Genomic DNA, 26,629 nt, shown 5'->3' on the forward strand with positions numbered 1-26,629 from the left:
CTTGGCTAACTTTCTGTAAATGAAAAAAAGTATTTAAAATAATAAGACAATGGAAATGAATGGCATTATATGAAATTTGAAGAATTCTTTTTAAAGTTATCTATCTCTTATATTCTTTTGTACATATATTCATTTTTGCCACAAAGGGCTGAAAAAATAGGAGATAAGTCTGCCTTACAGAATGTAGAATTGAAGACTAAATATCTAGTCATATTCATCAACAGTATCATAGATTAACTAAGATGGTCACTTGAGCTCTATGAATTTCTCACACCATGATGACTAAATAAGCTCCAAACAGAACTAGAATTTTAGCATTGTGTGACAAAAAATTATTTGTAGAGTTATCTGCCCTGAAGGTCATGATAAATAATATTTTGGTAGAGAGTTCCAAGCTCTTCCTAACCAAGCTCCAAGTTTTCTTCCAGATTTGCAGAAAAGATGAAACGTTTCTAAAATTATGTGCATTTTCACTATATGATAATTTTGACCCTACCAAGAAGACAGAATCCATCTTGAGGTTCATTAAAATACTTTAATAGAAGGTTTCTTCCTAACCCTGATACATCCCATTTTCTCATGAACTGAGTGAGTAACCGAAGAAAGAGTTTCTAAGACCTTGTACTTCTTCACTATATAACATTCTGTTCTGGAGGTTAAACCTCAGCCCTTTGGGTCAAGATTTTTTTTCCCCAAATTGATAGACCTTAATGTTTTTCTTTACCATTCATTCAGTTTTTTAAAGATGTGTACTGGTAATTTTTTTTTTTTGAAATTTTATTTAATTTTAGCATTTTTTGCCCCTTTCCTGAGATCCCAGAGGTATGATGATTAAGAAGAAAACAATATATTTATCTTACCCTATGCTTTAAATCAAAGTTTCATGAAATTGGACAGAAAGTGTTTAAGAAGTTAAAAATACAGTAAAACATACTTATAGGGATGGGTAAAATTTGCCTCATTATAAATGTTATATCTGTTTAGTTTCCAATATATTTAAAATCATAGGGATTTAAAATCACTTCACTATAACCATGAATTCATTGTAAGCAAACATGTTATAAGTTTATTCTACTGTATTGAATTGTTACAATGTAATGGACAGCAGACAATGCATAAAACATCATGACGGACAAAAATGAATGGCAACTGATTGACTGCAGTGACCTTAAAAGTCTCATCATGTGAAAGGTATACATCTGGCCCCTTACCTTCACTTCCAGGTCAGGCTGCAGTCCATCCTTACTCTCTGCACTCTTGTTGATGCAAATTTGTCTGCTCTTAGAAACAATATTGATGCCAGTCTGCCTGTAAAGAAACAGTCTGGCGGGGTCATCAAAAATATTAATAAAACTTCAACAAATGAAAGAGATAACAAAATTTCACAGAATAGAAGGAGTTTGTAGAGCTTGTGTCTTACCTTCATTTTCAGGTCAGCACTTGTTGATCTATTTGAACTCTTCCTGAATCACGGCAACCTGCTCTTGGAATCAGGATCAATGCCAGCAAAATCACCTGCCTATGAACAAAAAAAAAGACACTAGGAATTCAAGAAATGAGAAAGACTCATAAAATCTAATGTACTTAATGAAATGCCTAGAGCTAGTGTCTGACCATCAATTGATGGTTGCATGGGCAGCAGTTAATCCTTATTCTCCCAAGGCTTGTTGTAGCATGATGGTATTATCCATGGGATTGAGGTCTGCCTCATCTTCTGCCTGTTAACAAAGAACATCCAAAGGTCATTAAAAAGAATGAGGCCTAGGTGCCACAATGTTCACCTTAGTCAACTTGGCCTTTTTATCAGTAGGGAAATTCTTAATTCATATTTTTTTTTTGCCCACCCTAGCCCCAAGGGTTTATAACTTACCTAATTTGAATCAACAAATTCTGGGGTTACTTCAACATTATTGCAAATAACATAGTCTTGCTGTTCTGCAACAATAGTAAATCCTCCTGGGACCTTGATTTGAACAAACTTGAATCTAAAATATGTCAGTATTAAGCTTCAATATATGTTTTATCTTTTTTGAGGGGTCGAGCAGATGATTTATAAACATTTTTGCCTGTGTCTTCCTATTTAAACATTTTAGCCCTTATTGTAGCCCCACCCTACCCCCAAGGATCATGATTTGAACAAACTTGAAACTACACTCTGCCAGGGAGTTTTCATATAAGTTTCATTTTTTTCTCTAGCTCGGTTTTAATGCAGAGAATTTATTTTTAAAAAAATGTTCCAATATGCTCCCATATAAACATTTGATCCCCTATTGTGCCCAATTCCTACTACTGGGAGCCATAATTTAAATTAACTTGAATCTATACAGGAAGCTTCAATATAAGTTTTTTTTACCTTGAATAACGGTTTATGAGAAAATGATATTTAACTGACTCAACCCAATATTGACTATTTCTTAAATCCCCCCCCCCCCCAATTTATCCCTTCTCCTTTTTCTCAAGTACCTCTCCTTGACTCAGGGTCTAGCTCTTTATTTGAACAAACTTGAATCCCCCTTTTACACAAGGATGTGGTTGAAAATGGACCAGTGGTTCTGGAGAAGAAGAAAAAATTGTGTCAAGTTTACAACAACACTCATGGTGACACACAACAGACAAACTTCAATTTAAAAGTTCACTTGGGCTCAGGTGATCTAAAAAAGAAATCACAGTATAGGTGCTCAGACTTGAATCTGACAAACAATGGATTTCTTCCTTGCAATGGGATTAAGGTTTACAAAACCATTCCTCTAAAAACATGAGGCCCGTGGGCCACAACACTTACCTGAGTAACTGTGACCCCTCTTGTTCATCAGCAGATTCTTTTTCCTATATATTCCCATGTTTAACTTGATCACTCATTGTAGCCCAATCCCATCTCCGGTGGGGGGGGGGGGGGAGGGGGGGTTGTTCATGATTTGAGAAAACTTGAATCTACACTAACTAAAGATACTTCTTTAAAATTATGACTTAACATGATTTATTGTAATTTACAGTTACAAAGGGATTGGGCACAAGTTCTGAAAACTTATTACGCCCTCTCCCTACATGTAAATTACACATTAAAATTGTCACACTTAAACATAAATTTTTAAAGTATATAATATTTGAAAAAGTTTACAAATCAATGCATTTTACAGATATATATCTATAAGATACAAATAATTTTGTACATATACATATACTGATATATTAATTATATTAATTAATGCTAACAAGGAAAACTACCAGAATGTTTAATAAATGTTTGAACAAAAGAAAAGAGACGTTCATTCTCAGCAGCATTCAATGAATCTAACCCCCCCCCCCCCCCCCCCCAATAAGAAATAAGTATCTAGAATGTAGATTTTGTCAAATTGTAAAAAATTATTTAAAAATTCATTTCTGGCTTTCATATACTTTTGACATAAAAAATATGTATCCTCTACTTTACCAAACTACCTGTGAATGCTTACATATAAAAATATGACTGATCATGGCTTTGCTGTTCTTCATCATCAGATTTCTTAAAGATTTTTTCTACCCCCTGTAGCTCCATCCTACCTCCAGGGGTCATCATTCGGACAAACTTTACACTTTGGAAGGATATTTTGGAATAAATATGACTGATAATGCCTTTACTGTTCTTGAGAGGAGGACTTTTAAAGTTTTTTTTCCTATAAATACCCATGTAAAATTTTGATTGCCCATTGAAGCCCCCCTCCCCCCTACAAGTCATGATTTGAGCAAATCTGAATCTACACTACCTGAAGATGCTTCCATATAAATATGATTAGTCATGCCTTTTCTTTTCTTGAGAAGAAGATTTTTTCCTACATATACCCTTGTAAAACTTTTATCACCTACAGTGGCCCCTCCCTACCCCCAGGTTTCATGAATTAAACAAATTTGAATCTGTACTATGTCAGGAAGTTTTAACATAAGTTTTTATCTTTTCTGGCTTAGTGATTCTTGAGAAGAAGATTTATTTAAATGACCCACCCCAATTTTTAGTTTTTCTTACATGTAATTATCTCCCCTTGGAAGAGGGTCTGATCCTTCATTTGAACAAGTTTGAATCCCCTTCACCCAAGAATACTTTTTGCCAAGTTTGATTGAAATTGGCCTGGTGGTTCTGGATAAAATTGCAAAAAGTTTATGAAGACAATGACAAAGAAGATAACAACAATGAAAACAATGATAGACAATGTTTCAATTATTATCAGAAAAACTCACCTGAGACTTTGGTTCAGGTGAGCTTATAAAAATTCAAGAGGTTAAAGTAGAAAAGTCAAATAGAAAACAGAGATAAAATCAAGTAAGAAAGACAAAAAAAACCCCCTCACAATTAAGTAATAAAAAAATTTGAAAATTGCAAGAAAAAAAAAAAGGTTTTTACTTACTCCTTGGCTAATGATGGCTGCTGGACATAGCTGGGCAATACACTCCTCTTCTTCTGTTCATCTGCCCTGGTCCTGTCCCTTCATCTCTCATCCTTGAAAATATATGATGAAGAAAAGATTAGTAATAATTCAATGCAATGTAAAACTCACAGATATTCAAGTAAACATAATCATTAAATCATTTTTAGATGGAAAATCAGTTAGTAAACCCCCCCCCCCCCCGAAAAAAACAAAACCAATAAGGTTGGTAAGGTTAGAATAGGAATTGGAAGGGGGGGATTAGAAGAGGTGGATGGTCAGTTATGTTAGTGTAGGGAGGAGATAAGAAAAAAAAAAGTCAGAAAGGATTAATAAACAGTACTTAAAATAAGACACTGGCTGTTAAAGTGGGTCCTGATGATGTTAAAATAAGGTGAAGTAGAGACTGAATCTTACAATGCATTCTATTCATGGCAGCAGTTGAATGGGAGAGGGACTACTCCTCACTTCAGGATCCTGGTCAGCCAACACATTCTTCTGCTAATAAAGAAAAAACAGAAACACCAAAGAAGGAATACTTGCATTTCAAATCAAGTAAGAAGCTTAATTTAAAAAAAATGCAGCTACTTGCTTACCACTTCAGACAAGGTTGGCTGCAGCATTTAGCTGGGAAATGGACTATTCCTCATTTGTTGGGTCATCTTTGGTCCTCCATTCTTCTTCCTTTTCTGAGCCCATGAAAATATAAAACTGACACAAGATTAGTAGAAATTCAAAACGATGCAACAAATCACACAAATTCAAGTAAAAATAATGATTACAATGCCTAATACAGCCAACATCAATTGGCAAGCAAAACCTCATGAAAGGCTGCAAAAAGTCAGAATCTTACAGTGCATTCTGCTTCATGTCTGCAGTTGAATAAGGGAGGGAATACTCCTCACTTCAGGGTGTTGGCCGGCTTGATCCTCCTTCCTGTTCCTCTTCTGAGCCCCTGAAAATATACAACTGACACAAGATTAGTAGAAATTCAAAACAATGCAGCAAATCACACAAATTCAAGTAAAAAAATCATTACAACAAAATGAGTTGAAAAATCATGACAGTTAAGTTAGGAAGAGGAATGAATGGGAATGGGGAGGAGGGTGGTTAGTTATGTTAGAATAGGGAGGGGGATAGGACAAAAGAAAGAGAGAAAATAGAAAAAAAAAGCAAAAAAAATACTTCCATATAAGCTTCCATGGCTGTTGATGTGGCTCCTGGTGATGTTCCTTCTGAACTGCATCAGCATCTATACATCCTGTCAATTGAAAGTCAAGACATCAAAGCCTAATACAGCCAACATCAATTGGCAAGCAAAACCTCATGAAAGGCTGCAAAAAGTCAGAATCTTACAGTGCATTCTGCTTCATGTCTGCAGTTGAATAAGGGAGGGAATACTCCTCACTTCAGGGTGTTGGCCGGCTTGATCCTCCTTCCTGTTCCTCTTCTGAGCCCCTGAAAATATACAATTGACACAAGATTAGTAGAAATTCAAAACAATGCAACAAATCACACAAATTCAAGTAAAAAAATCATTACAACAAAATGAGTTGAAAAATCAGTTAGCAAACAATGACAGTTAAGTTAGGAAGAGGAATGAATGGGAATGGGGAGGAGGGTGGTTAGTTATGTTAGAATAGGGAGGGGGATAGGACAAAAGAAAGAGAGAAAATAGGAAAAAAAAGCAAAAAAAATACTTCCATATAAGCTTCCATGGCTGTTGATGTGGCTCCTGGTGATGTTCCTTCTGAACTGCATCAGCATCTATACATCCTGTCAATTGAAAGTCAAGACATCAAAGCCTAATACAGCCAACATCAATTGGCAAGCAAAACCTCATGAAAGGCTGCAAAAAGTCAGAATCTTACAGTGCATTCTGCTTCATGTCTGCAGTTGAATAAGGGAGGGAATACTCCTCACTTCAGGGTGTTGGCCGGCTTGATCCTCCTTCCTGTTCCTCTTTTGAGCCCCTGAAAATATACAATTGACACAAGATTAGTAGAAATTCAAAACAATGCAACAAATCACACAAATTCAAGTAAAAAAATCATTACAACAAAATGAGTTGAAAAATCAGTTAGCAAACAATGACAGTTAAGTTAGGAAGAGAATGTAGGAGAAAGGGCAGGAGGGTGGTTAGTTATGTTAGAATAGGGAGGGGGATAGGACAAAAGAAAGAGAGAAAATAGGAAAAAAAAGCAAAAAAAATACTTCCATATAAGCTTCCATGGCTGTTGATGTGGCTCCTGGTGATGTTCCTTCTGAACTGCATCAGCATCTATACATCCTGTCAATTGAAAGTCAAGACATCAAAGCCTAATACAGCCAACATCAATTGGCAAGCAAAACCTCATGAAAGGCTGCAAAAAGTCAGAATCTTACAGTGCATTCTGCTTCATGTCTGCAGTTGAATAAGGGAGGGAATACTCCTCACTTCAGGGTGTTGGCCGGCTTGATCCTCCTTCCTGTTCCTCTTCTGAGCCCCTGAAAATATACAACTGACACAAGATTAGTAGAAATTCAAAACAATGCAACAAATCACACAAATTCAAGTAAAAAAATCATTACAACAAAATGAGTTGAAAAATCAGTTAGCAAACAATGACAGTTAAGTTAGGAAGAGAATGTAGGGGAAAGGGCAGGAGGGTGGTTAGTTATGTTAGAATAGGGAGGGGGATAGGACAAAAGAAAGAGAGAAAAGAGAAAAAAAGCAAAAAAATACTTCCATATAAGCTTCCATGGCTGTTGATGTGGCTCCTGGTGATGTTCCTTCTGAACTGCATCAGCATCTATACATCCTGTCAATTGAAAGTCAAGACATCAAAGCCTAATACAGCCAACATCAATTGGCAAGCAAAACCTCATGAAAGGCTGCAAAAAGTCAGAATCTTACAGTGCATTCTGCTTCATGTCTGCAGTTGAATAAGGGAGGGAATACTCCTCACTTCAGGGTGTTGGCCGGCTTGATCCTCCTTCCTGTTCCTCTTCTGAGCCCCTGAAAATATACAATTGACACAAGATTAGTAGAAATTCAAAACAATGCAACAAATCACACAAATTCAAGTAAAAAAATCATTACAACAAAATGAGTTGAAAAATCATGACAGTTAAGTTAGGAAGAGGAATGAATGGGAATGGGGAGGAGGGTGGTTAGTTATGTTAGAATAGGGAGGGGGATAGGACAAAAGAAAGAGAGAAAATAGGAAAAAAAAAGCAAAAAAAATACTTCCATATAAGCTTCCATGGCTGTTGATGTGGCTCCTGGTGATGTTCCTTCTGAACTGCATCAGCATCTATATATCCTGTCAATTGAAAGTCAAGACATCAAAGCCTAATACAGCCAACATCAATTGGCAAGCAAAACCTCATGAAAGACTGCAAAAAGTCAAAATCTTACAGTGCATTCTGCTTCATGTCTGCAGTTGAATAAGGGAGGGAATACTCCTCACTTCAGGGTGTTGGCCGGCTTGATCCTCCTTCCTGTTCCTCTTTTGAGCCCCTGAAAATATACAATTGACACAAGATTAGTAGAAATTCAAAACAATGCAACAAATCACACAAATTCAAGTAAAAAAATCATTACAACAAAATGAGTTGAAAAATCAGTTAGCAAACAATGACAGTTAAGTTAGGAAGAGAATGTAGGAGAAAGGGCAGGAGGGTGGTTAGTTATGTTAGAATAGGGAGGGGGATAGGACAAAAGAAAGAGAGAAAATAGAAAAAAAAGCAAAAAAAATACTTCCATATAAGCTTCCATGGCTGTTGATGTGGCTCCTGGTGATGTTCCTTCTGAACTGCATCAGCATCTATACATCCTGTCAATTGAAAGTCAAGACATCAAAGCCTAATACAGCCAACATCAATTGGCAAGCAAAACCTCATGAAAGGCTGCAAAAAGTCAGAATCTTACAGTGCATTCTGCTTCATGTCTGCAGTTGAATAAGGGAGGGAATACTCCTCACTTCAGGGTGTTGGCCGGCTTGATCCTCCTTCCTGTTCCTCTTCTGAGCCCCTGAAAATATACAACTGACACAAGATTAGTAGAAATTCAAAACAATGCAACAAATCACACAAATTCAAGTAAAAAAATCATTACAACAAAATGAGTTGAAAAATCAGTTAGCAAACAATGACAGTTAAGTTAGGAAGAGAATGTAGGGGAAAGGGCAGGAGGGTGGTTAGTTATGTTAGAATAGGGAGGGGGATAGGACAAAAGAAAGAGAGAAAAGAGAAAAAAAGCAAAAAAATACTTCCATATAAGCTTCCATGGCTGTTGATGTGGCTCCTGGTGATGTTCCTTCTGAACTGCATCAGCATCTATACATCCTGTCAATTGAAAGTCAAGACATCAAAGCCTAATACAGCCAACATCAATTGGCAAGCAAAACCTCATGAAAGGCTGCAAAAAGTCAGAATCTTACAGTGCATTCTGCTTCATGTCTGCAGTTGAATAAGGGAGGGAATACTCCTCACTTCAGGGTGTTGGCCGGCTTGATCCTCCTTCCTGTTCCTCTTCTGAGCCCCTGAAAATACACAATTGACACAAGATTAGTAGAAATTCAAAACAATGCAACAAATCACACAAATTCAAGTAAAAAAATCATTACAACAAAATGAGTTGAAAAATCATGACAGTTAAGTTAGGAAGAGGAATGAATGGGAATGGGGAGGAGGGTGGTTAGTTATGTTAGAATAGGGAGGGGGATAGGACAAAAGAAAGAGAGAAAATAGGAAAAAAAAGCAAAAAAAATACTTCCATATAAGCTTCCATGGCTGTTGATGTGGCTCCTGGTGATGTTCCTTCTGAACTGCATCAGCATCTATACATCCTGTCAATTGAAAGTCAAGACATCAAAGCCTAATACAGCCAACATCAATTGGCAAGCAAAACCTCATGAAAGGCTGCAAAAAGTCAGAATCTTACAGTGCATTCTGCTTCATGTCTGCAGTTGAATAAGGGAGGGAATACTCCTCACTTCAGGGTGTTGGCCGGCTTGATCCTCCTTCCTGTTCCTCCTCTGAGCCCCTGAAAATATACAATTGACACAAGATTAGTAGAAATTCAAAACAATGCAACAAATCACACAAATTCAAGTAAAAAAATCATTACAACAAAATGAGTTGAAAAATCAGTTAGCAAACAATGACAGTTAAGTTAGGAAGAGGAATGAATGGGAATGGGGAGGAGGGTGGTTAGTTATGTTAGAATAGGGAGGGGGATAGGACAAAAGAAAGAGAGAAAATAGGAAAAAAAAGCAAAAAAAATACTTCCATATAAGCTTCCATGGCTGTTGATGTGGCTCCTGGTGATGTTCCTTCTGAACTGCATCAGCATCTATACATCCTGTCAATTGAAAGTCAAGACATCAAAGCCTAATACAGCCAACATCAATTGGCAAGCAAAACCTCATGAAAGGCTGCAAAAAGTCAGAATCTTACAGTGCATTCTGCTTCATGTCTGCAGTTGAATAAGGGAGGGAATACTCCTCACTTCAGGGTGTTGGCCGGCTTGATCCTCCTTCCTGTTCCTCTTCTGAGCCCCTGAAAATATACAATTGACACAAGATTAGTAGAAATTCAAAACAATGCAACAAATCACACAAATTCAAGTAAAAAAATCATTACAACAAAATGAGTTGAAAAATCATGACAGTTAAGTTAGGAAGAGGAATGAATGGGAATGGGGAGGAGGGTGGTTAGTTATGTTAGAATAGGGAGGGGGATAGGACAAAAGAAAGAGAGAAAATAGGAAAAAAAAGCAAAAAAAATACTTCCATATAAGCTTCCATGGCTGTTGATGTGGCTCCTGGTGATGTTCCTTCTGAACTGCATCAGCATCTATACATCCTGTCAATTGAAAGTCAAGACATCAAAGCCTAATACAGCCAACATCAATTGGCAAGCAAAACCTCATGAAAGACTGCAAAAAGTCAAAATCTTACAGTGCATTCTGCTTCATGTCTGCAGTTGAATAAGGGAGGGAATACTCCTCACTTCAGGGTGTTGGCCGGCTTGATCCTCCTTCCTGTTCCTCTTTTGAGCCCCTGAAAATATACAATTGACACAAGATTAGTAGAAATTCAAAACAATGCAACAAATCACACAAATTCAAGTAAAAAAATCATTACAACAAAATGAGTTGAAAAATCAGTTAGCAAACAATGACAGTTAAGTTAGGAAGAGAATGTAGGAGAAAGGGCAGGAGGGTGGTTAGTTATGTTAGAATAGGGAGGGGGATAGGACAAAAGAAAGAGAGAAAATAGAAAAAAAAGCAAAAAAAATACTTCCATATAAGCTTCCATGGCTGTTGATGTGGCTCCTGGTGATGTTCCTTCTGAACTGCATCAGCATCTATACATCCTGTCAATTGAAAGTCAAGACATCAAAGCCTAATACAGCCAACATCAATTGGCAAGCAAAACCTCATGAAAGGCGGCAAAAAGTCAGAATCTTACAGTGCATTCTGCTTCATGTCTGCAGTTGAATAAGGGAGGGAATACTCCTCACTTCAGGGTGTTGGCCGGCTTGATCCTCCTTCCTGTTCCTCTTCTGAGCCCCTGAAAATATACAACTGACACAAGATTAGTAGAAATTCAAAACAATGCAACAAATCACACAAATTCAAGTAAAAAAATCATTACAACAAAATGAGTTGAAAAATCAGTTAGCAAACAATGACAGTTAAGTTAGGGAGAGAATGTAGGGGAAAGGGCAGGAGGGTGGTTAGTTATGTTAGAATAGGGAGGGGGATAGGACAAAAGAAAGAGAGAAAAGAGAAAAAAAGCAAAAAAATACTTCCATATAAGCTTCCATGGCTGTTGATGTGGCTCCTGGTGATGTTCCTTCTGAACTGCATCAGCATCTATACATCCTGTCAATTGAAAGTCAAGACATCAAAGCCTAATACAGCCAACATCAATTGGCAAGCAAAACCTCATGAAAGGCTGCAAAAAGTCAGAATCTTACAGTGCATTCTGCTTCATGTCTGCAGTTGAATAAGGGAGGGAATACTCCTCACTTCAGGGTGTTGGCCGGCTTGATCCTCCTTCCTGTTCCTCTTCTGAGCCCCTGAAAATATACAATTGACACAAGATTAGTAGAAATTCAAAACAATGCAACAAATCACACAAATTCAAGTAAAAAAATCATTACAACAAAATGAGTTGAAAAATCATGACAGTTAAGTTAGGAAGAGGAATGAATGGGAATGGGGAGGAGGGTGGTTAGTTATGTTAGAATAGGGAGGGGGATAGGACAAAAGAAAGAGAGAAAATAGGAAAAAAAAGCAAAAAAAATACTTCCATATAAGCTTCCATGGCTGTTGATGTGGCTCCTGGTGATGTTCCTTCTGAACTGCATCAGCATCTATACATCCTGTCAATTGAAAGTCAAGACATCAAAGCCTAATACAGCCAACATCAATTGGCAAGCAAAACCTCATGAAAGGCTGCAAAAAGTCAGAATCTTACAGTGCATTCTGCTTCATGTCTGCAGTTGAATAAGGGAGGGAATACTCCTCACTTCAGGGTGTTGGCCGGCTTGATCCTCCTTCCTGTTCCTCTTCTGAGCCCCTGAAAATATACAATTGACACAAGATTAGTAGAAATTCAAAACAATGCAACAAATCACACAAATTCAAGTAAAAAAATCATTACAACAAAATGAGTTGAAAAATCAGTTAGCAAACAATGACAGTTAAGTTAGGAAGAGGAATGAATGGGAATGGGGAGGAGGGTGGTTAGTTATGTTAGAATAGGGAGGGGGATAGGACAAAAGAAAGAGAGAAAAGAGAAAAAAAGCAAAAAAAAATACTTCCATATAAGCTTCCATGGCTGTTGATGTGGCTCCTGGTGATGTTCCTTCTGAACTGCATCAGCATCTATACATCCTGTCAATTGAAAGTCAAGACATCAAAGCCTAATACAGCCAACATCAATTGGCAAGCAAAACCTCATGAAAGGCTGCAAAAAGTCAGAATCTTACAGTGCATTCTGCTTCATGTCTGCAGTTGAATAAGGGAGGGAATACTCCTCACTTCAGAGTGTTGGCCGGCTTGATCATCCTTCCTGTTCCTCTTCTGAGCCCCTGAAAATATACAATTGACACAAGATTAGTAGAAATTCAAAACAATGCAACAAATCACACAAATTCAAGTAAAAAAATCATTACAACAAAATGAGTTGAAAAATCATGACAGTTAAGTTAGGAAGAGGAATGAATGGGAATGGGGAGGAGGGTGGTTAGTTATGTTAGAATAGGGAGGGGGATAGGACAAAAGAAAGAGAGAAAATAGGAAAAAAAAGCAAAAAAAAATACTTCCATATAAGCTTCCATGGCTGTTGATGTGGCTCCTGGTGATGTTCCTTCTGAACTGCATCAGCATCTATACATCCTGTCAATGGAAAGTCAAGACATCAAAGCCTAATACAGCCAACATCAATTGGCAAGCAAAACCTCATGAAAGGCTGCAAAAAGTCAAAATCTTACAGTGCATTCTGCTTCATGTCTGCAGTTGAATAAGGGAGGGAATACTCCTCACTTCAGGGTGTTGGCCGGCTTGATCCTCCTTCCTGTTCCTCTTCTGAGCCCCTGAAAATATACAATTGACACAAGATTAGTAGAAATTCAAAACAATGCAACAAATCACACAAATTCAAGTAAAAAAATCATTACAACAAAATGAGTTGAAAAATCAGTTAGCAAACAATGACAGTTAAGTTAGGAAGAGGAATGAATGGGAATGGGGAGGAGGGTGGTTAGTTATGTTAGAATAGGGAGGGGGATAGGACAAAAGAAAGAGAGAAAATAGAAAAAAAAAGCAAAAAAAAATACTTCCATATAAGCTTCCATGGCTGTTGATGTGGCTCCTGGTGATGTTCCTTCTGAACTGCATCAGCATCTATACATCCTGTCAATGGAAAGTCAAGACATCAAAGCCTAATACAGCCAACATCAATTGGCAAGCAAAACCTCATGAAAGGCTGCAAAAAGTCAGAATCTTACAGTGCATTCTGCTTCATGTCTGCAGTTGAATAAGGGAGGGAATACTCCTCACTTCAGAGTGTTGGCCGGCTTGATCCTCCTTCCTGTTCCTCTTCTGAGCCCCTGAAAATATACAATTGACACAAGATTAGTAGAAATTCAAAACAATGCAACAAATCACACAAATTCAAGTAAAAAAATCATTACAACAAAATGAGTCGAAAAATCATGACAGTTAAGTTAGGAAGAGGAATGAATGGGAATGGGGAGGAGGGTGGTTAGTTATGTTAGAATAGGGAGGGGGATAGGACAAAAGAAAGAGAGAAAATAGGAAAAAAAAGCAAAAAAAAATACTTCCATATAAGCTTCCATGGCTGTTGATGTGGCTCCTGGTGATGTTCCTTCTGAACTGCATCAGCATCTATACATCCTGTCAATTGAAAGTCAAGACATCAAAGCCTAATACAGCCAACATCAATTGGCAAGCAAAACCTCATGAAAGGCTGCAAAAAGTCAAAATCTTACAGTGCATTCTGCTTCATGTCTGCAGTTGAATAAGGGAGGGAATACTCCTCACTTCAGGGTGTTGGCCGGCTTGATCCTCCTTCCTGTTCCTCTTCTGAGCCCCTGAAAATATACAATTGACACAAGATTAGTAGAAATTCAAAACAATGCAACAAATCACACAAATTCAAGTAAAAAAATCATTACAACAAAATGAGTTGAAAAATCAGTTAGCAAACAATGACAGTTAAGTTAGGAAGAGGAATGAATGGGAATGGGGAGGAGGGTGGTTAGTTATGTTAGAATAGGGAGGGGGATAGGACAAAAGAAAGAGAGAAAATAGAAAAAAAAAGCAAAAAAAAAATACTTCCATATAAGCTTCCATGGCTGTTGATGTGGCTCCTGGTGATGTTCCTTCTGAACTGCATCAGCATCTATACATCCTGTCAATGGAAAGTCAAGACATCAAAGCCTAATACAGCCAACATCAATTGGCAAGCAAAACCTCATGAAAGGCTGCAAAAAGTCAGAATCTTACAGTGCATTCTGCTTCATGTCTGCAGTTGAATAAGGGAGGGAATACTCCTCACTTCAGGGTGTTGGTCGGCTTGATCCTCCTTCCTGTTCCTCTTCTGAGCCCCTGAAAATATACAATTGACACAAGATTAGTAGAAATTCAAAACAATGCAACAAATCACACAAATTCAAGTAAAAAAATCATTACAACAAAATGAGTTGAAAAATCAGTTAGCAAACAATGACAGTTAAGTTAGGAAGAGAATGTAGGGGAAAGGGCAGGAGGGTGGTTAGTTATGTTAGAATAGGGAGGGGGATAGGACAAAAGAAAGAGAGAAAATAGAAAAAAAAGCAAAAAAAATACTTCCATATAAGCTTCCATGGCTGTTGATGTGGCTCCTGGTGATGTTCCTTCTGAACTGCATCAGCATCTATACATCCTGTCAATTGAAAGTCAAGACATCAAAGCCTAATACAGCCAACATCAATTGGCAAGCAAAACCTCATGAAAGGCTGCAAAAAGTCAGAATCTTACAGTGCATTCTGCTTCATGTCTGCAGTTGAATAAGGGAGGGAATACTCCTCACTTCAGGGTGTTGGCCGGCTTGATCCTCCTTCCTGTTCCTCTTCTGAGCCCCTGAAAATATACAATTGACACAAGATTAGTAGAAATTCAAAACAATGCAACAAATCACACAAATTCAAGTAAAAAAATCATTACAACAAAATGAAATGAAAAATCAGTTAGCAAACAATGACAGTTAAGTTAGGAAGAGGAATGAATGGGAATGGGGAGGAGGGTGGTTAGTTATGTTAGAATAGGGAGGGGGATAGGACAAAAGAAAGAGAGAAAATAGGAAAAAAAAGCAAAAAAAAATACTTCCATATAAGCTTCCATGGCTGTTGATGTGGCTCCTGGTGATGTTCCTTCTGAACTGCATCAGCATCTATACATCCTGTCAATTGAAAGTCAAGACATCAAAGCCTAATACAGCCAACATCAATTGGCAAGCAAAACCTCATGAAAGGCTGCAAAAAGTCAGAATCTTACAGTGCATTCTGCTTCATGTCTGCAGTTGAATAAGGGAGGGAATACTCCTCACTTCAGGGTGTTGGCCGGCTTGATCCTCCTTCCTGTTCCTCTTTTGAGCCCCTGAAAATATACAATTGACACAAGATTAGTAGAAATTCAAAACAATGCAACAAATCACACAAATTCAAGTAAAAAAATCATTACAACAAAATGAGTTGAAAAATCAGTTAGCAAACAATGACAGTTAAGTTAGGAAGAGAATGTAGGAGAAAGGGCAGGAGGGTGGTTAGTTATGTTAGAATAGGGAGGGGGATAGGACAAAAGAAAGAGAGAAAATAGGAAAAAAAAGCAAAAAAAATACTTCCATATAAGCTTCCATGGCTGTTGATGTGGCTCCTGGTGATGTTCCTTCTGAACTGCATCAGCATCTATACATCCTGTCAATTGAAAGTCAAGACATCAAAGCCTAATACAGCCAACATCAATTGGCAAGCAAAACCTCATGAAAGGCTGCAAAAAGTCAGAATCTTACAGTGCATTCTGCTTCATGTCTGCAGTTGAATAAGGGAGGGAATACTCCTCACTTCAGGGTGTTGGCCGGCTTGATCCTCCTTCCTGTTCCTCTTTTGAGCCCCTGAAAATATACAATTGACACAAGATTAGTAGAAATTCAAAACAATGCAACAAATCACACAAATTCAAGTAAAAAAATCATTACAACAAAATGAGTTGAAAAATCAGTTAGCAAACAATGACAGTTAAGTTAGGAAGAGGAATGAATGGGAATGGGGAGGAGGGTGGTTAGTTATGTTAGAATAGGGAGGGGGATAGGACAAAAGAAAGAGAGAAAATAGAAAAAAAAAGCAAAAAAAAATACTTCCATATAAGCTTCCATGGCTGTTGATGTGGCTCCTGGTGATGTTCCTTCTGAACTGCATCAGCATCTATACATCCTGTCAATGGAAAGTCAAGACATCAAAGCCTAATACAGCCAACATCAATTGGCAAGCAAAACCTCATGAAAGGCTGCAAAAAGTCAGAATCTTACAGTGCATTCTGCTTCATGTCTGCAGTTGAATAAGGGAGGGAATACTCCTCACTTCAGGGTGTTGGCCGGCTTGATCCTCCTTCCTGTTCCTCTTCTGAGCCCCTGAAAATATACAATTGACACAAGATTAGTAGAAATTCAAAACAATGCAACAAATCACACAAATTCAAGTAAAAAAATCATTACAACAAAATGAGTTGAAAAATCAGTTAGCAAACAATGACAGTTAAGTTAGGAAGAGAATGTAGGGGAAAGGGCAGGAGGGTGGTTAGTTATGTTAGAATAGGGAGGGGGATAGGACAAAAGAAAGAGAGAAAATAGAAAAAAAATGCAAAAAAATACTTCCATATAAGCTTCCATGGCTGTTGATGTGGCTCCTGGTGATGTTCCTTCTGAACTGCATCAGCATCTATACATCCTGTCAATTGAAAGTCAAGACATCAAAGCCTAATACAGCCAACATCAATTGGCAAGCAAAACCTCATGAAAGGCTGCAAAAAGTCAGAATCTTACAGTGCATTCTGCTTCATGTCTGCAGTTGAATAAGGGAGGGAATACTCCTCACTTCAGGGTGTTGGCCGGCTTGATCCTCCTTCCTGTTCCTCTTCTGAGCCCCTGAAAATATACAATTGACACAAGATTAGTAGAAATTCAAAACAATGCAACAAATCACACAAATTCAAGTAAAAAAATCATTACAACAAAATGAGTTGAAAAATCATGACAGTTAAGTTAGGAAGAGGAATGAATGGGAATGGGGAGGAGGGTGGTTAGTTATGTTAGAATAGGGAGGGGGATAGGACAAAAGAAAGAGAGAAAATAGAAAAAAAAAAGCAAAAAAAAATACTTCCATATAAGCTTCCATGGCTGTTGATGTGGCTCCTGGTGATGTTCCTTCTGAACTGCATCAGCATCTATACATCCTGTCAATTGAAAGTCAAGACATCAAAGCCTAATACAGCCAACATCAATTGGCAAGCAAAACCTCATGAAAGGCTGCAAAAAGTCAGAATCTTACAGTGCATTCTGCTTCATGTCTGCAGTTGAATAAGGGAGGGAATACTCCTCACTTCAGGGTGTTGGCCGGCTTGATCCTCCTTCCTGTTCCTCTTCTGAGCCCCTGAAAATATACAATTGACACAAGATTAGTAGAAATTCAAAACAATGCAACAAATCACACAAATTCAAGTAAAAAAATCATTACAACAAAATGAGTTGAAAAATCAGTTAGCAAACAATGAAAGTTAAGTTAGGAAGAGGAATGAATGGGAATGGGGAGGAGGGTGGTTAGTTATGTTAGAATAGGGAGGGGGATAGGACAAAAGAAAGAGAGAAAATAGAAAAAAAAGCAAAAAAAATACTTCCATATAAGCTTCCATGGCTGTTGATGTGGCTCCTGGTGATGTTCCTTCTGAACTGCATCAGCATCTATACATCCTGTCAATTGAAAGTCAAGACATCAAAGCCTAATACAGCCAACATCAATTGGCAAGCAAAACCTCATGAAAGGCTGCAAAAAGTCAGAATCTTACAGTGCATTCTGCTTCATGTCTGCAGTTGAATAAGGGAGGGAATACTCCTCACTTCAGGGTGTTGGCCGGCTTGATCCTCCTTCCTGTTCCTCTTCTGAGCCCCTGAAAATATACAATTGACACAAGATTAGTAGAAATTCAAAACAATGCAACAAATCACACAAATTCAAGTAAAAAAATCATTACAACAAAATGAGTTGAAAAATCAGTTAGCAAACAATGACAGTTAAGTTAGGAAGAGGAATGAATGGGAATGGGGAGGAGGGTGGTTAGTTATGTTAGAATAGGAAGGGGATAGGACAAAAGAAAGAGAGAAAATAGAAAAAAAAGCAAAAAAAATACTTCCATATAAGCTTCCATGGCTGTTGATGTGGCTCCTGGTGATGTTCCTTCTGAACTGCATCAGCATCTATACATCCTGTCAATTGAAAGTCAAGACATCAAAGCCTAATACAGCCAACATCAATTGGCAAGCAAAACCTCATGAAAGGCTGCAAAAAGTCAGAATCTTACAGTGCATTCTGCTTCATGTCTGCAGTTGAATAAGGGAGGGAATACTCCTCACTTCAGGGTGTTGGCCGGCTTGATCCTCCTTCCTGTTCCTCTTCTGAGCCCCTGAAAATATACAATTGACACAAGATTAGTAGAAATTCAAAACAATGCAACAAATCACACAAATTCAAGTAAAAAAATCATTACAACAAAATAAGTTGAAAAATCAGTTAGCAAACAATGACAGTTAAGTTAGGAAGAGAATGTAGGGGAAAGGGCAGGAGGGTGGTTAGTTATGTTAGAATAGGGAGGGGGATAGGACAAAAGAAAGAGAGAAAATAGAAAAAAAATGCAAAAAAAATACTTCCATATAAGCTTCCATGGCTGTTGATGTGGCTCCTGGTGATGTTCCTTCTGAACTGCATCAGCATCTATACATCCTGTCAATTGAAAGTCAAGACATCAAAGCCTAATACAGCCAACATCAATTGGCAAGCAAAACCTCATGAAAGGCTGCAAAAAGTCAGAATCTTACAGTGCATTCTGCTTCATGTCTGCAGTTGAATAAGGGAGGGAATACTCTTCACTTCAGGGTGTTGGCCGGCTTGATCCTCCTTCCTGTTCCTCTTCTGAGCCCCTGAAAATATACAACTGACACAAGATTAGTAGAAATTCAAAACAATGCAACAAATCACACAAATTCAAGTAAAAAAATCATTACAACAAAATGAGTTGAAAAATCAGTTAGCAAACAATGAAAGTTAAGTTAGGAAGAGGAATGAATGGGAATGGGGAGGAGGGTGGTTAGTTATGTTAGAATAGGGAGGGGGATAGGACAAAAGAAAGAGAGAAAATAGAAAAAAAAGCAAAAAAAATACTTCCATATAAGCTTCCATGGCTGTTGATGTGGCTCCTGGTGATGTTCCTTCTGAACTGCATCAGCATCTATACATCCTGTCAATTGAAAGTCAAGACATCAAAGCCTAATACAGCCAACATCAATTGGCAAGCAAAACCTCATGAAAGGCTGCAAAAAGTCAGAATCTTACAGTGCATTCTGCTTCATGTCTGCAGTTGAATAAGGGAGGGAATACTCCTCACTTCAGGGTGTTGGCCGGCTTGATCCTCCTTCCTGTTCCTCTTCTGAGCCCCTGAAAATATACAATTGACACAAGATTAGTAGAAATTCAAAACAATGCAACAAATCACACAAATTCAAGTAAAAAAATCATTACAACAAAATGAGTTGAAAAATCAGTTAGCAAACAATGACAGTTAAGTTAGGAAGAGGAATGAATGGGAATGGGGAGGAGGGTGGTTAGTTATGTTAGAATAGGGAGGGGGATAGGACAAAAGAAAGAGAGAAAATAGGGAAAAAAAGCAAAAAAAATACTTCCATATAAGCTTCCATGGCTGTTGATGTGGCTCCTGGTGATGTTCCTTCTGAACTGCATCAGCATCTATACATCCTGTCAATTGAAAGTCAAGACATCAAAGCCTAATACAGCCAACATCAATTGGCAAGCAAAACCTCATGAAAGGCTGCAAAAAGTCAGAATCTTACAGTGCATTCTGCTTCATGTCTGCAGTTGAATAAGGGAGGGAATACTCCTCACTTCAGGGTGTTGGCCGGCTTGATCCTCCTTCCTGTTCCTCTTCTGAGCCCCTGAAAATATACAATTGACACAAGATTAGTAGAAATTCAAAACAATGCAACAAATCACACAAATTCAAGTAAAAAAATCATTACAACAAAATGAGTTGAAAAATCAGTTAGCAAACAATGACAGTTAAGTTAGGAAGAGGAATGAATGGGAATGGGGAGGAGGGTGGTTAGTTATGTTAGAATAGGGAGGGGGATAGGACAAAAGAAAGAGAGAAAAGAGAAAAAAAGCAAAAAAAAATACTTCCATATAAGCTTCCATGGCTGTTGATGTGGCTCCTGGTGATGTTCCTTCTGAACTGCATCAGCATCTATACATCCTGTCAATTGAAAGTCAAGACATCAAAGCCTAATACAGCCAACATCAATTGGCAAGCAAAACCTCATGAAAGGCTGCAAAAAGTCAGAATCTTACAGTGCATTCTGCTTCATGTCTGCAGTTGAATAAGGGAGGGAATACTCCTCACTTCAGGGTGTTGGCCGGCTTGATCCTCCTTCCTGTTCCTCTTCTGAGCCCCTGAAAATATACAATTGACACAAGATTAGTAGAAATTCAAAACAATGCAACAAATCACACAAATTCAAGTAAAAAAATCATTACAACAAAATGAGTTGAAAAATCAGTTAGCAAACAATGACAGTTAAGTTAGGAAGAGGAATGAATGGGAATGGGGAGGAGGGTGGTTAGTTATGTTAGAATAGGGAGGGGGATAGGACAAAAGAAAGAGAGAAAATAGAAAAAAAAGCAAAAAAAATACTTCCATATAAGCTTCCATGGCTGTTGATGTGGCTCCTGGTGATGTTCCTTCTGAACTGCATCAGCATCTATACATCCTGTCAATTGAAAGTCAAGACATCAAAGCCTAATACAGCCAACATCAATTGGCAAGCAAAACCTCATGAAAGGCTGCAAAAAGTCAGAATCTTACAGTGCATTCTGCTTCATGTCTGCAGTTGAATAAGGGAGGGAATACTCCTCACTTCAGGGTGTTGGCCGGCTTGATCCTCCTTCCTGTTCCTCTTCTGAGCCCCTGAAAATATACAATTGACACAAGATTAGTAGAAATTCAAAACAATGCAACAAATCACACAAATTCAAGTAAAAAAATCATTACAACAAAATGAGTTGAAAAATCAGTTAGCAAACAATGACAGTTAAGTTAGGAAGAGGAATGAATGGGAATGGGGAGGAGGGTGGTTAGTTATGTTAGAATAGGGAGGGGGATAGGACAAAAGAAAGAGAGAAAATAGGAAAAAAAAGCAAAAAAATACTTCCATATAAGCTTCCATGGCTGTTGATGTGGCTCCTGGTGATGTTCCTTCTGAACTGCATCAGCATCTATACATCCTGTCAATTGAAAGTCAAGACATCAAAGCCTAATACAGCCAACATCAATTGGCAAGCAAAACCTCATGAAAGGCTGCAAAAAGTCAGAATCTTACAGTGCATTCTGCTTCATGTCTGCAGTTGAATAAGGGAGGGAATACTCTTCACTTCAGGGTGTTGGCCGGCTTGATCCTCCTTCCTGTTCCTCTTCTGAGCCCCTGAAAATATACAACTGACACAAGATTAGTAGAAATTCAAAACAATGCAACAAATCACACAAATTCAAGTAAAAAAATCATTACAACAAAATGAGTTGAAAAATCAGTTAGCAAACAATGACAGTTAAGTTAGGAAGAGGAATGAATGGGAATGGGGAGGAGGGTGGTTAGTTATGTTAGAATAGGGAGGGGGATAGGACAAAAGAAAGAGAGAAAATAAAAAAAAAGCAAAAAAAATACTTCCATATAAGCTTCCATGGCTGTTGATGTGGCTCCTGGTGATGTTCCTTCTGAACTGCATCAGCATCTATACATCCTGTCAATTGAAAGTCAAGACATCAAAGCCTAATACAGCCAACATCAATTGGCAAGCAAAACCTCATGAAAGGCTGCAAAAAGTCAGAATCTTACAGTGCATTCTGCTTCATGTCTGCAGTTGAATAAGGGAGGGAATACTCCTCACTTCAGGGTGTTGGCCGGCTTGATCCTCCTTCCTGTTCCTCTTCTGAGCCCCTGAAAATATACAACTGACACAAGATTAGTAGAAATTCAAAACAATGCAACAAATCACACAAATTCAAGTAAAAAAATCATTACAACAAAATGAGTTGAAAAATCAGTTAGCAAACAATGACAGTTAAGTTAGGAAGAGAATGTAGGGGAAAGGGCAGGAGGGTGGTTAGTTATGTTAGAATAGGGAGGGGGATAGGACAAAAGAAAGAGAGAAAATAGAAAAAAAAGCAAAAAAAAATACTTCCATATAAGCTTCCATGGCTGTTGATGTGGCTCCTGGTGATGTTCCTTCTGAACTGCATCAGCATCTATACATCCTGTCAATTGAAAGTCAAGACATCAAAGCCTAATACAGCCAACATCAATTGGCAAGCAAAACCTCATGAAAGGCTGCAAAAAGTCAGAATCTTACAGTGCATTCTGCTTCATGTCTGCAGTTGAATAAGGGAGGGAATACTCCTCACTTCAGGGTGTTGGCCGGCTTGATCCTCCTTCCTGTTCCTCTTCTGAGCCCCTGAAAATATACAACTGACACAAGATTAGTAGAAATTCAAAACAATGCAACAAATCACACAAATTCAAGTAAAAAAATCATTACAACAAAATGAGTTGAAAAATCAGTTAGCAAACAATGACAGTTAAGTTAGGAAGAGGAATGAATGGGAATGGGGAGGAGGGTGGTTAGTTATGTTAGAATAGGGAGGGGGATAGGACAAAAGAAAGAGAGAAAATAGAAAAAAAAGCAAAAAAAATACTTCCATATAAGCTTCCATGGCTGTTGATGTGGCTCCTGGTGATGTTCCTTCTGAACTGCATCAGCATCTATACATCCTGTCAATTGAAAGTCAAGACATCAAAGCCTAATACAGCCAACATCAATTGGCAAGCAAAACCTCATGAAAGGCTGCAAAAAGTCAGAATCTTACAGTCCATTCTGCTTCATGTCTGCAGTTGAATAAGGGAGGGAATACTCCTCACTTCAGGGTGTTGGCCGGCTTGATCCTCCTTCCTGTTCCTCTTCTGAGCCCCTGAAAATATACAATTGACACAAGATTAGTAGAAATTCAAAACAATGCAACAAATCACACAAATTCAAGTAAAAAAATCATTACAACAAAATGAGTCGAAAAATCAGTTAGCAAACAATGACAGTTAAGTTAGGAAGAGGAATGAATGGGAATGGGGAGGAGGGTGTTTAGTTATGTTAGAAAAGGGAGGGGGATAGGACAAAAGAAAGAGAGAAAAGAGAAAAAAAGCAAAAAAAAACTTCCATATAAGCTTCCATGGCTGTTGATGTGGCTCCTGGTGATGTTCCTTGTAAACTGCATCAGCATCTATACATCCTGTCAATTGAAAGTCAAGACATCAAAGCCTAATACAGCCAACATCAATTGGCAAGCAAAACCTCATGAAAGGCTGCAAAAAGTCAGAATCTTACAGTGCATTCTGCTTCATGTCTGCAGTTGAATAAGGGAGGGAATACTCCTCACTTCAGGGTGTTGGCCGGCTTGATCCTCCTTCCTGTTCCTCTTCTGAGCCCCTGAAAATATACAATTGACACAAGATTAGTAGAAATTCAAAACAATGCAACAAATCACACAAATTCAAGTAAAAAAATCATTACAACAAAATGAGTTGAAAAATCAGTTAGCAAACAATGACAGTTAAGTTAGGAAGAGGAATGAATGGGAATGGGGAGGAGGGTGGTTAGTTATGTTAGAATAGGGAGGGGGATAGGACAAAAGAAAGAGAGAAAATAGAAAAAAAAGCAAAAAAAATACTTCCATATAAGCTTCCATGGCTGTTGATGTGGCTCCTGGTGATGTTCCTTCTGAACTGCATCAGCATCTATACATCCTGTCAATTGAAAGTCAAGACATCAAAGCCTAATACAGCCAACATCAATTGGCAAGCAAAACCTCATGAAAGGCTGCAAAAAGTCAGAATCTTACAGTGCATTCTGCTTCATGTCTGCAGTTGAATAAGGGAGGGAATACTCCTCACTTCAGGGTGTTGGCCGGCTTGATCCTCCTTCCTGTTCCTCTTCTGAGCCCCTGAAAATATACAATTGACACAAGATTAGTAGAAATTCAAAACAATGCAACAAATCACACAAATTCAAGTAAAAAAATCATTACAACAAAATGAGTTGAAAAATCAGTTAGCAAACAATGACAGTTAAGTTAGGAAGAGGAATGAATGGGAATGGGGAGGAGGGTGGTTAGTTATGTTAGAATAGGGAGGGGGATAGGACAAAAGAAAGAGAGAAAATAGGAAAAAAAAGCAAAAAAATACTTCCATATAAGCTTCCATGGCTGTTGATGTGGCTCCTGGTGATGTTCCTTCTGAACTGCATCAGCATCTATACATCCTGTCAATTGAAAGTCAAGACATCAAAGCCTAATACAGCCAACATCAATTGGCAAGCAAAACCTCATGAAAGGCTGCAAAAAGTCAGAATCTTACAGTGCATTCTGCTTCATGTCTGCAGTTGAATAAGGGAGGGAATACTCTTCACTTCAGGGTGTTGGCCGGCTTGATCCTCCTTCCTGTTCCTCTTCTGAGCCCCTGAAAATATACAACTGACACAAGATTAGTAGAAATTCAAAACAATGCAACAAATCACACAAATTCAAGTAAAAAAATCATTACAACAAAATGAGTTGAAAAATCAGTTAGCAAACAATGACAGTTAAGTTAGGAAGAGGAATGAATGGGAATGGGGAGGAGGGTGGTTAGTTATGTTAGAATAGGGAGGGGGATAGGACAAAAGAAAGAGAGAAAATAGAAAAAAAAGCAAAAAAAATACTTCCATATAAGCTTCCATGGCTGTTGATGTGGCTCCTGGTGATGTTCCTTCTGAACTGCATCAGCATCTATACATCCTGTCAATTGAAAGTCAAGACATCAAAGCCTAATACAGCCAACATCAATTGGCAAGCAAAACCTCATGAAAGGTGGCAAAAAGTCAGAATCTTACAGTGCATTCTGCTTCATGTCTGCAGTTGAATAAGGGAGGGAATACTCCTCACTTCAGGGTGTTGTCCGGCTTGATCCTCCTTCCTGTTCCTCTTCTGAGCCCCTGAAAATATACAACTGACACAAGATTAGTAGAAATTCAAAACAATGCAACAAATCACACAAATTCAAGTAAAAAAATCATTACAACAAAATGAGTCGAAAAATCAGTTAGCAAACAATGACAGTTAAGTTAGGAAGAGGAATGAATGGGAATGGGGAGGAGGGTGGTTAGTTATGTTAGAATAGGGAGGGGGATAGGACAAAAGAAAGAGAGAAAATAGAAAAAAAAGCAAAAAAAATACTTCCATATAAGCTTCCATGGCTGTTGATGTGGCTCCTGGTGATGTTCCTTCTGAACTGCATCAGCATCTATACATCCTGTCAATTGAAAGTCAAGACATCAAAGCCTAATACAGCCAACATCAATTGGCAAGCAAAACCTCATGAAAGGCTGCAAAAAGTCAGAATCTTACAGTGCATTCTGCTTCATGTCTGCAGTTGAATAAGGGAGGGAATACTCCTCACTTCAGGGTGTTGGCCGGCTTGATCCTCCTTCCTGTTCCTCTTCTGAGCCCCTGAAAATATACAATTGACACAAGATTAGTAGAAATTCAAAACAATGCAACAAATCACACAAATTCAAGTAAAAAAATCATTACAACAAAATGAGTTGAAAAATCAGTTAGCAAACAATGACAGTTAAGTTAGGAAAAGGAATGAAGGGGAAAGGGGAGGAGGGTGTTTAGTTATGTTAGAATAGGGAGGGGGATAGGACAAAAGAAAGAGAGAAAAGAGAAAAAAAGCAAAAAAAAACTTCCATATAAGCTTCCATGGCTGTTGATGTGGCTCCTGGTGATGTTCCTTCTAAACTGCATCAGCATCTATACATCCTGTCAATTGAAAGTCAAGACATCAAAGCCTAATACAGCCAACATCAATTGGCAAGCAAAACCTCATGAAAGGCTGCAAAAAGTCAGAATCTTACAGTGCATACTGCTTCATGTCTGCAGTTGAATAAGGGAGGGAATACTCCTCACTTCAGGGTGTTGGCCGGCTTGATCCTCCTTCCTGTTCCTCTTCTGAGCCCCTGAAAATATACAACTGACACAAGATTAGTAGAAATTCAAAACAATGCAACAAATCACACAAATTCAAGTAAAAAAAATCATTACAACAAAATGAGTTGAAAAATCAGTTAGCAAACAATGACAGTTAAGTTAGGAAGAGGAATGAATGGGAATGGGGAGGAGGGTGGTTAGTTATGTTAGAATAGGGAGGGGGATAGGACAAAAGAAAGAGAGAAAATAGAAAAAAAGCGAAAAAAATACTTCCATATAAGCTTCCATGGCTGTTGATGTGGCTCCTGGTGATGTTCCTTCT

General features: G+C 38.1%; 1 protein-coding gene across 1 annotated transcript in view; it reads right to left on the minus strand.

The window, feature by feature from the left end:
- Positions 1-1,649: 1,649 nt before the first annotated feature.
- Positions 1,650-26,629, minus strand: part of LOC133184547 (triadin-like) — a 41,835-nt gene continuing 16,855 nt past the window's right edge. Inside the window, exons 8-50 of the mRNA XM_061319635.1 lie at positions 26,280-26,336; positions 25,768-25,824; positions 25,254-25,310; positions 24,740-24,796; positions 24,226-24,282; positions 23,712-23,768; positions 23,200-23,256; positions 22,686-22,742; positions 22,172-22,228; positions 21,659-21,715; positions 21,145-21,201; positions 20,631-20,687; positions 20,117-20,173; positions 19,602-19,658; positions 19,088-19,144; positions 18,574-18,630; positions 18,061-18,117; positions 17,547-17,603; positions 17,042-17,098; positions 16,529-16,585; positions 16,013-16,069; positions 15,499-15,555; positions 14,983-15,039; positions 14,470-14,526; positions 13,953-14,009; positions 13,449-13,505; positions 12,933-12,989; positions 12,429-12,485; positions 11,915-11,971; positions 11,412-11,468; positions 10,901-10,957; positions 10,388-10,444; positions 9,885-9,941; positions 9,370-9,426; positions 8,867-8,923; positions 8,356-8,412; positions 7,843-7,899; positions 7,339-7,395; positions 6,828-6,884; positions 6,314-6,370; positions 5,799-5,855; positions 5,303-5,352; positions 1,650-1,718 (exon numbers count right to left, since the gene is read on the minus strand). Of these exons, the coding sequence (XP_061175619.1) occupies positions 1,650-1,718; positions 5,303-5,352; positions 5,799-5,855; positions 6,314-6,370; positions 6,828-6,884; positions 7,339-7,395; positions 7,843-7,899; positions 8,356-8,412; positions 8,867-8,923; positions 9,370-9,426; positions 9,885-9,941; positions 10,388-10,444; positions 10,901-10,957; positions 11,412-11,468; positions 11,915-11,971; positions 12,429-12,485; positions 12,933-12,989; positions 13,449-13,505; positions 13,953-14,009; positions 14,470-14,526; positions 14,983-15,039; positions 15,499-15,555; positions 16,013-16,069; positions 16,529-16,585; positions 17,042-17,098; positions 17,547-17,603; positions 18,061-18,117; positions 18,574-18,630; positions 19,088-19,144; positions 19,602-19,658; positions 20,117-20,173; positions 20,631-20,687; positions 21,145-21,201; positions 21,659-21,715; positions 22,172-22,228; positions 22,686-22,742; positions 23,200-23,256; positions 23,712-23,768; positions 24,226-24,282; positions 24,740-24,796; positions 25,254-25,310; positions 25,768-25,824; positions 26,280-26,336 (2,456 nt within the window). The remainder of the gene's footprint in view (positions 1,719-5,302; positions 5,353-5,798; positions 5,856-6,313; positions 6,371-6,827; positions 6,885-7,338; positions 7,396-7,842; positions 7,900-8,355; positions 8,413-8,866; positions 8,924-9,369; positions 9,427-9,884; positions 9,942-10,387; positions 10,445-10,900; positions 10,958-11,411; positions 11,469-11,914; positions 11,972-12,428; positions 12,486-12,932; positions 12,990-13,448; positions 13,506-13,952; positions 14,010-14,469; positions 14,527-14,982; positions 15,040-15,498; positions 15,556-16,012; positions 16,070-16,528; positions 16,586-17,041; positions 17,099-17,546; positions 17,604-18,060; positions 18,118-18,573; positions 18,631-19,087; positions 19,145-19,601; positions 19,659-20,116; positions 20,174-20,630; positions 20,688-21,144; positions 21,202-21,658; positions 21,716-22,171; positions 22,229-22,685; positions 22,743-23,199; positions 23,257-23,711; positions 23,769-24,225; positions 24,283-24,739; positions 24,797-25,253; positions 25,311-25,767; positions 25,825-26,279; positions 26,337-26,629) is intronic.

The sequence above is a fragment of the Saccostrea echinata genome, unplaced genomic scaffold, assembly GCF_033153115.1.
Source record: "Saccostrea echinata isolate AGI-Se365-2 ecotype Australia unplaced genomic scaffold, CSIRO_AGI_Sech_v1 ptg000010l, whole genome shotgun sequence".
NCBI lineage: Eukaryota > Metazoa > Mollusca > Bivalvia > Ostreida > Ostreidae > Saccostrea > Saccostrea echinata.